This window comes from Mytilus galloprovincialis, chromosome 6 (genome assembly GCF_965363235.1).
Source record: "Mytilus galloprovincialis chromosome 6, xbMytGall1.hap1.1, whole genome shotgun sequence".
Taxonomy (NCBI): Eukaryota; Metazoa; Mollusca; class Bivalvia; order Mytilida; family Mytilidae; genus Mytilus; species Mytilus galloprovincialis.
This window is the reverse complement of record NC_134843.1, coordinates 100,476,548-100,486,348: the sequence shown is the minus strand read 5'-3', so window position 1 is coordinate 100,486,348 and position 9,801 is coordinate 100,476,548. Positions and strand designations below refer to the sequence as shown.

At 31.4% G+C, this 9,801-nt stretch overlaps 1 protein-coding gene across 1 annotated transcript; it reads left to right on the top strand.

Moving 5' to 3' along the window:
• The first annotated feature begins 6,106 nt into the window (after window positions 1–6,106).
• On the top strand, window positions 6,107–7,571 carry LOC143080952 (uncharacterized). Its single transcript, XM_076257152.1, has one exon. The coding sequence runs from the start codon at window positions 6,323–6,325 to the stop codon at window positions 7,433–7,435; it is 1,113 nt and encodes a 370-aa protein (XP_076113267.1). The 5' UTR covers window positions 6,107–6,322; the 3' UTR covers window positions 7,436–7,571.
• Window positions 7,572–9,801: the final 2,230 nt, after the last annotated feature.

Genomic DNA, 9,801 nt, shown 5'->3' with positions numbered 1-9,801 from the left:
GGCTTTGCTCAATGTTGAAGGCCGTACGGTGGCCTATAGTTGTTAATGTCTGTGTCATTTGCTCTCTTGTGGAGAGTTGTCTCATTGGAAATCATACCACATCTTCCTTTTTATATTTGGACACGACTTTCAATATATACTCTTAGTTCTTGGTCAGTTTTTATAGATGGAGGAAACCGGAGTGTCCAGGGACATCCACCGAACTTCAAGAGGCAAGCCTGTACAATTCCATAGTCGAAAGCACCGAGAGCTTGGTAGGAAATCCCACCACATCTTAAGTGTCGGTAGGCTATTGAGCACTGTAGATGAACCGCTTAGACAACAGAGCCACGGAGGACTCACTTATTTTGCCTTTATTCAGTGAAGACGAAACGCACGTCTGTTTTTCAAGTTGCTCATTTATGATATTTAAGAAAGTGAAGATCAAAAGTTATTTCAAAACAGTGCAAAAAAACAAACTTTATGCCACGGAAACTGTAGCCTCCAGACGAGAAATGGTTGGTGTCTATATATATTTAGCAATGTTATTCAAATGGGATGTTTTTTGACAAATGACTGCTTTTACTTTAGCTATTAACATGCCAACCAAAACCAAAAGATGTCATTTCAATCTGACAGCGTGTCATAATAAGCGCGTTTAACAGTTTCTATAACAAATTAAATGTTATAAACATATAATTCAAACATATATTGCAGAATGTAACAATTCATCTTCTTTCTGTTGTTTGATCCGTAGCAATATCTCTTGTTTGAATTAAATTTAGCAGTACAATGAATTTATTTCGATAGATTTAAAACGGAAACCGACTTTGCATACACTATATGACTAAAAGGGGGGGAAAAGACTAACAATGCTTCACAAAATCTAACATGACGAAATGTTAATCAAATATAGCCTTTGTATGAGGTCGATACAAGGATATATTGACCTGAAAGAAGTATATTGACTGAGGACGAAGTCCGAGGTCGATATACTTCTTTGGGTCGATATATCCTGTATTGACCTCATACAAAGGCTATATTTGTTATATTATTAATTTCCGACCATGTTTGTGTCAAAATCGTCATTTAGGTTTGTTGGAACTTTATAGATATTACATTGTCTTTTTGACATTAACAACATATTAGTTGCTATTTCATTTACTTTTCTTTTGGACATCTTATGTATTTGAAGATTTTTTTTCGTCAAATAATCGATCACAGATATCATTTGTTTCAAAACGTTAAACAATATCCTGAAATTCATTACATGACGTCACAAAGTATATCGGTTTTTAGATATTCTAAAAATAACCGTGCAATATGCTTTTTGCCGGTCAATATGCTTTTTGCTATCCGTCGTTTTCTCTCTACCTTCGAAAATATTGTTTAACATGTGACTATCCCTAAACGAATCAGATTTGTTAAACTATACGAATTAATAATAATATTAGATTATATATAGGCACCGACAAACTTAGACTGAAGCTTCTTACAAACAAAAATAGTACTAAGAGGAAATTTTTATTATTTTTTTCCACATTTTTGTTTAGCCTGCGACTAACAGCAGAAGTAGGCGAGACACCTGGCTCTGCGGAACCCTTGATCAACTCCAATTAAACCATATATCTAAATAGCAAACAGAAACAAGTAGATTTTTTATTATCAGTGCTGTTCTCAATTTTGTTTTAATTTTCAGTAAATATAGAATGTTTCCACTTCCCTTTTCAATCAAATTATTTTTATCCGAGAAATTGCGAATCAAACAATTCATTTAACACAAACCACAAATCCAAACAAATATAAGGGTCGGATCGTTGTCTTCAATTAATTCTTCTCAAATTCAGGGAAAACTTGGATTTTTTTTCAAGGTTCAATATTGCTGTCATTACTGTCTGAAGCATTAAAATGCCTACGACCACCAGTGATGGTTAACGGTTTGACCTTTAACCTAAGTGATCTTTTGACAGCAAGGGTCAGTTTGTACTACGGAGGCCGGCTCCACGACCAGACAATACCATTTATCATATTGATTTAGTTTATATAAACCATAATTCGTTTTTACACAACTTGTTGTTTTGTATCGCCCCCGATATATTATTTTTGTTGTTAAATAATAACACTGTTATCTTACAAATTGCAAACCATTTGTTTAAAGTGTACTATTAGCACAAGTAGCACACTTTTCCTACGTATTCAGTTTATGTCATGTATATTACACCAGCAATACAATTTCCAAAAAGGTGCATCTTTCTGACAACTTTTTTCGGCGTATTTTTGAAAGTTTAAGCAAAATTTAAAAGCATACCACATATCCTTTGTTTTTTCTTATTACAGCCACTCAAATAATACCAATTCGTATATTTAGATGACCATTTATGAATATAATTTTTTTGTAAAAAAAAATAAAAATCTTTTCAGAGATTGACCTGTGAATGGCGCAAAAAAATGACAAGGTATCAATTTTCATTATAGATTGAAGCATTGCATCAATTTCAATAATATGCATATTCATATATATATAAAAGCCACATTAAAAAATAACAAAAAACAGATAATTATTTTTATATCACATTTCAAATTTTTACCAAATATTATATTAAAATTTTGTTGCGAATTATCGTGTGAGATAGAATTAATTTGTCAAAGCAATTGGATAAAAATAACATTAATATTCATAAAAAATATATCTATTATCAGTTTAATTACTGTTCTAAAAGTTCGTATAATGGGGTTGATAATTTTTTCGTCGTTTAATTGCTATAAAAACACATGTCGCCACAGTTGTTGTTTAAAAACACAAACACACACGAACGTAAATTGAAATTCAATAGAAACATTTATTTGTGAAATTAAATTATTTTGTCGAGATTCAAAATCCATAAACACCTTGTTGTGGGACTAAATAATACAAAATATACTCAGACCCAATAATATTGTTTTTATTGTTACGTCATCCTTAATGGACCATGTGACAAGTATCACCTCTGCGTTTGTCTATAATCATTATTTCCTTTCTTCGCCAAACGATCTGTTGACTTTGATGTTGTCAAAGGGGATCAGTTTGAATGAAAGTAAATAATGCTCGGAAACATCACTTAAACGAGAAGTGAGAAAAGTAAAGATTTTGAGAAAATAACACCATGCCAAATTTTGTAAATAAAGTTAAATGTATATACAGATGTTAAAATAAAAACAAAGTGACATTTAAATTTAACTTATAACGGTAATGAATATGGCTGGAAAGTAGAAATACGATAAAATCCTACACTATTTTAAATTCCAGAAATAAAAATAAACATTTCTGTTCTTCTTTTTTTTCTGCAAGACCAACCAGGAATATATTGCTAATGCATAACTGATCTCTTCATATTTTTATTTTTGCTTATTTCCTGTTCAGTTTAAACAAGGATTTGTATAGTATTGTATTGTATACTATACAAATACTTGGTTTAAACGAATTTGTATATGCAAAATAAATGAGCATAGGTATACAGTCTTTATACAGAAATATTATTATGATATAAATAAGAAGATGTGATATGAGTGCCAATGAGACAACTCTCCATCCAAGTCACAATTAATAATAAGTAAACAATTACAGGTCAAAGAACGGTCTTCAACACGGCGCCTTGGCTCTGTGTGTATGTAAAACAACAAATGCAATTAGAAATTATACGAACTAAAAAGAATAAGAAAAAAAGAAAAGAAAAGCAAAGCAAAGATTGAGAAATCATAGTCCTGTGATTGCTAAGAACGAAAAATACAAGTTTCATAATGTACAACAATAGCATTTCATATGATTAACATCTCCAATAATAGCGTATAGTCCTGGGTTTGTCTTTTTGAATGTATTGTGTCATTGGGCTGCTGACTCTATTTTTTTTTTTATTTTCTCTCTCACAGCAAAGTAGTTCAAATGTACTAAACTTGATTTACAGTCAAAGGATGAATAAAAGGATTCACTTATTTTAAACATTATTAATATAAATTTAGTTTTAAAAAAAAGATCGTCTCTTTTATTCATCGCTATATTTTTTCCAATGTCGAATTCAGTGTGTGCTATAGGTCAGACGATGCTTTGTCAATTTGAAAAAAATGTGGTATTCTTTTCTTCTTCGGTATGATTTTTTTTTCTTATGTTAAATTCAGCGTGTTATAGTTTCAATGAAGCTTTATCAATTAAACAAGAAAGGGTGCATTTCTTTTCTTTGCTAGTTTTTTTTCAAATGTTGAATTGAGCGTGTGCTATAGGTTCGACGATGCTTTACAAATTTAAAAAAAAAAGGGTAATTTTTTTTCCCTCTCTATGTTTTTTTTCTAATGTTGAATTCAGCGTCTGCTTTATGTTCGATTATGCTTTATCAAGTTAAAAAAGGGCAGCATCTAATTTCTTCCTCGCTACGTGTTTACAAATGTTTAATAAGTCTAGTGTAGGTTCGATATTGCTTTATCCAGTTATCAAACTAAAAGTCAACAAAAAGTACAGGAAATTGCTAAATTCTTATGTAAAAATTATGATATCAAATAAGATTTATAGAAAATAATGTTTTCATCAATGTATTAATCCAACATCAATGCGATTATGAGATTTATTTAATTAAGGTAAGGTTGGGTAAGGCTTCCGTCTTAACTATTATAGATCATTATACAGATTAACAAGTGACCGTGGGATGGGAAAAGTTGCTGAGATTAATTAGTTATTATAAATATTAAATATTTGTCAAAATATATCTTTCCCGCCTTTGGTTGTGACATTTGAAATGTCTGGCTGGATTATCATGTATTGCTATCACCGTTATAACTGTAGAAAGGGGAAAACAGGGATATAAAAAAAAGTAAAAACACAAAAATACTGAACTCCGAGGAAAATTCAAAAAGGAAAGTCCCAAATCAAATGGCAAAATCATAAGTTCAAACACATCAAACGAATGGATAACAACTGTCATATTCCTGACTTGGTACAGGCATTTTCTTATGTAGAAAATGGTGGATTGCACATGGTTTATATATGCATTGATAATTAAGGAATATTGCCGGACAGAACAGTACTAAATCCGAACAGAACAGTACTAAATCATCGACGATACTGTCAAAGAAAAATAGGGCGCTTCTAACACTAAGAAAAGAAAGGTATCTCGAAGAAAAGTATAAAAGAGAGAATAGTATAAAAGAACAAGACTTTCTTTTACTGTCGCTTACTAACTAATAAATTATAAACTTTTTTAACATATTTTTCCTCTTTAAATTCAGTTATGTTTTTCAACATATGAATATTATCACCTATATAATTTCGACTTTCAAGTTAACATTCGGTCAAGTAAAAATAAAATAGTACTGGTTATTTGTCAAAGTCAAAACGACGAACAAAAACGAAATAAATGGGTCTCATTAAAAACAGCCCAAGTGTTTTAGTATAAATATGAAAATACATTTTACAACTGTTTCAATATTTTATTATCTAAACTCGAGAGAAAGGTACGTGGTGGTTTTATAAATGTTCACATAAATAAATAATATATCATAGTTTCTGTCATACTGTATTTATCATTGTTGTACAAGCTGAAACAAAAATCATTTAACTTTAGTATTCCTCCCCAGAATAATAAAAAACGATATTTTATAAAGAATTACGGCATTGTTGAAAAATGTAATTAATTTAAACAGTAGCAACATCAGCCGTTGAAATGCACAAAAATAACATTTGTTTTATGTATTGCGTTTTTATCTGCCGAAATCGTAACAAACGTTGCGTGTTGAATGTATTTAATACGAACACCTTTCACTGTATGAAAGCATTCAGTGATAAAAATCGTCCATTTAGATGTGATCACGGGAATAGTTAATTAAACGTTAAACATGATCTGTTAGCAAAAAAACTACTTAAGTTTTGTTTATTCTGGGGGGTGGCCATACATTCGTTTTTAAATTTCAAAATAAACAAAGAGTAACTCACATGGGTGGGCAAAAACATAGTTAGAAGTCGTTTTGTAAATAACGTAGACTTTCTCCTGCGATTTGATTGGTCGATAAAGTTATCACTAACAGAGATTACCACGAGAGTGACAGCCCCTCGCACCTTCCGGACAAAAAAGCCACTCAATAAATGTTTATTCACGCCGTCATTTATTTAATCATCAACGAACCATACAAAAACAATAAGACATTTTAACTTGTAATATATACTTATATAATACCACTGGTTTCTGGACGAGCAGACCAGTCTTCAAGTGGTGATTGACGCCGACAGACATTACTGTAGAATCTCAATTGTCTTTGGACATTCACTGGATGCTTAAAGACTTTTCAAAGTATTTCAAGTTGTGATTCTTCACGCATATTCATGATGAATTCACCGAACGAACTTGTACATTTCCGTCCGCCATGTGGTTCCATGAATCCGATGCTTGGAGTCTTGTACGGACAGTATAATGCCGCTATCGGAGCAGCTTCATCTCCTTATCCTTATCCTTCTCAGATGCTGGTACCCTCCATGGACTTTAACAGAGCTTATGCTCTAAGGATGATAGAAGAAATGCAGCGACGGGAACAGCCACAGAAACCGCCGTATTCGTATATTGCCCTTATCGCCATGGCAATCAAGAATGCACCAGACAAAAAAGTGACTCTGAATGGAATATATCAATTTATTATGGAACGATTTCCATACTATCATGACAATAAACAAGGATGGCAAAACTCTATTCGCCACAACCTAAGTCTTAACGACTGTTTCATGAAAGTTCCACGAGAGAAAGGAAAACCAGGAAAAGGCAATTATTGGACATTAGATACAAAATGTGATGAAATGTTTGAAAATGGCAATTACAGGCGACGAAAGAGGCGAGTTAAACCGTCTATTAAATCTGGTGAAGATGCCGCAGACTTTGAAAATGGAAATTCGGAAGAAGAAAATTCTGATAATGAAGAAGATAGTGGAATAAATGTTTGTTCTGATGACGAAAACAATGATAATTCGGGCGACGAAAATCATCAATTAGTGCGTTTTGAAAATCCACCAGTTCCAGAAGTGAGAAAAAGATTATTCACTATTGACAGTATCATAGGAACAGATGATAGATTAGAGACGGAGGCAACAAAACGCAAGCGATCAGAAAGTGAACAGTATGACAACTCAAAGAAAAAGAAATTTGACATTTTTGACCGAATACCAAGCCCTCCTCCAAAACTTATTGACTTGAAGGGACATTCTCCAACAACTCTACAACTGTCGCTAGCATCTGGACTTTATAATTCCAACATGGTCCGTCCTGGGATGCCACAACATCCATTTAGTGGCCACCCGTTGTTGCCAGGCCATGGGTTATTGACACAACAAGAACTAATCTTGAGGTCTCAGAGTTTGGGACAATTTGTTTTCCCTGGCTCTTTACCGCCGTTTTCTGATCTACAAGGAATTCAGCACAGCAGAAATTCAGACATTAATTGTAGCTAATGGCCTTTAACTGTGATATTTAGTGCTTTAAGGTATTAAACTATTTTTATGTATTTTTAATGATACTGTATATTTATGATGTTAAAATTTTGAATTCTTAGATTTAAGAGACACATTAAAATATATTTTAAATGATTCTTTTATATTTTTTTCGATACGAAAATGATTCTTATATGATTCTTATCTTTATTTATGGGCTTTCTATCTTTGGTTCCTTCTTTATTTGATGTTTGGTGATTGTTGCTGCTAACAGAGCCGGACAATGTCAGAATTTGTGTTCACTATTGATATTTACAAATTGTTTCTTCTAATATCTGGGTACAATAGAATATAGTAAAATTCAAAGAAAAATTAAAAAATCATGATTAATAATTAATTATGCAAATAAGTATTATTCGTGTACCTGCCAAAGAATATTTAATTATTCATGAAGCCTCTTGCACTGCAAAAAAAAAAGAATTCTTTTTATTTGTATTAGTCAAGTATTATTTTTTTTAATTATTATTTAATTTTGTTAATTTCTTATTATGCACACGAGTGCTGTTTGATAAATTCTGGCAGATTTTCTTTTCTGAAGACTAAGTAGAAGATAATGTCATAATTTCATTATTTTATAATGCTTTTTATGCAAATGAAAATTATCTGAAACTTGTTAATTTTGTAGACGGTTAAATTCATCATTTAAATTAGTCCAATATTTTATTAATAAGTTATGGCTTTAAAAAATAATAAAGTATTAAAACTTTTCTAATAGAGATCTGTTGGTTCTGTATTACTTAAAACGAAACAAAAATTATTATCATAAAACAATGTTTAAATTAAAAAAAAAAAGAATTATTTGTATTGAAATATTTGGATGCTTTCATTACAATTTTCCTTATATATAAACATACGAACAATTATATTTTAACTTGCAAAATATTATATACGATAAATAAGATACACAATTCTCTAATTTGTAACTCAGCACCAAAAATATTATGACTTATTCTTACTCTTATTTTGGGTAGTAATATAAATGAAGTAATATTAAGACATATTTTGATTTATTGAAATTCATGCTACTAAATATTTAAATGAAGTTGGGACTTTTGGCATCGTTATAAAAAGCAATTAGACTTAAGCAATTGTCATGCATAACTAAGAAAGTAAATATATAACTCTTGAGTTCAGCCAGTAGTTTTTCACGAGTACCCAGATTTCTATTTTTTGGACAGCAATTATTGTTATCTTTTGTCTCGCCCTTCTTCTGGGTATTCAGTAATTATAACACTTGAAATGAAAATTAAAAAAGAGCAATTGAGGCATTTTCCTAGAACTCTTTTGATTTTTAGATTTTTTTGGAATAGGGGAAATCTATCACCTTACAAAATATTCGTTTAAGAATCTTGGAATACTTGTGTAAATATTCTAACTAATTTGTTTTGTAAGTGAAAATGACCTTTGAGGTAGTATGGTGTATTTGGTTTCGAAGGACTTAAAGAGAGGCGAAAGATACCAAAGGGACATTCAAACTCATAAGTCGAAATACACTGACATCGCCATGGACAAACAAGAAAAAGAACAAAAATACAAACAATTCTACACAAGTCACAAAATACACTGACATCGCCATGGACAAACAAGAAAAAGAACAAAAATACAAACAATTCTACACAAGTCACAACATAGAAAACTAAAGACTTAATCTATCAAGGCAGATTTCTGTTTGAATGTCAATGAAATAAATAATAAAAAATGAAGAATATCGTCGCGAGAGGTTAAACAACACATTGGTGCTTTTGGTCTTCTGTATTTCACACTTATCTTGCCCGGGTTGGAGAAACGTTCGGTCCGTTCGTTTCTCTTACACAAGCTTCTGACAGTTTGTTTTTAGTTTTGGATTTTTAAATATTTTTGCTTGAGTATCACTGAATACAATAAGATATCAATATTCTTCAACGAAACAGCAACCCAACGAAACAATGACTAAAAACACACAGTAATAGCTAGTTTTAAATAAAAAGGGTTAAAAAATAATAGCAACACGTTATAAATTTCTTGCGCTCGAAGCGCTATTCTTGATTTACCTTCATCAGGAACGCTCAACGACAGAAATTTGAAAGCCAAGAACCCCAAACATTGGAGAGCATTTATTATATAAGATTTAAAAAATTGCGAAATCGGTCAAGATGTGACAGTTAGACAGATGCTGAAGAGGGGTTACGATACATTTCAAGGTCGTGCTCTTTATAAGTCATCTGAGAAGATATAAGATATAGTATCATTTGACGAAAATAAGCGATGCCACTGGATGCTATCTTGACAACTAATATATTTTACAAAAATTGATAACTTGAATTAAGAAGTTAGACTCATGGTAATGC

Coding starts and splice junctions, on each gene's coding strand:
- LOC143080952 (XM_076257152.1), top strand. CDS start 6,323: ATGATGAATTCACCGAACGAACTTGTACATTTCCGTCCGCCATGTGGT.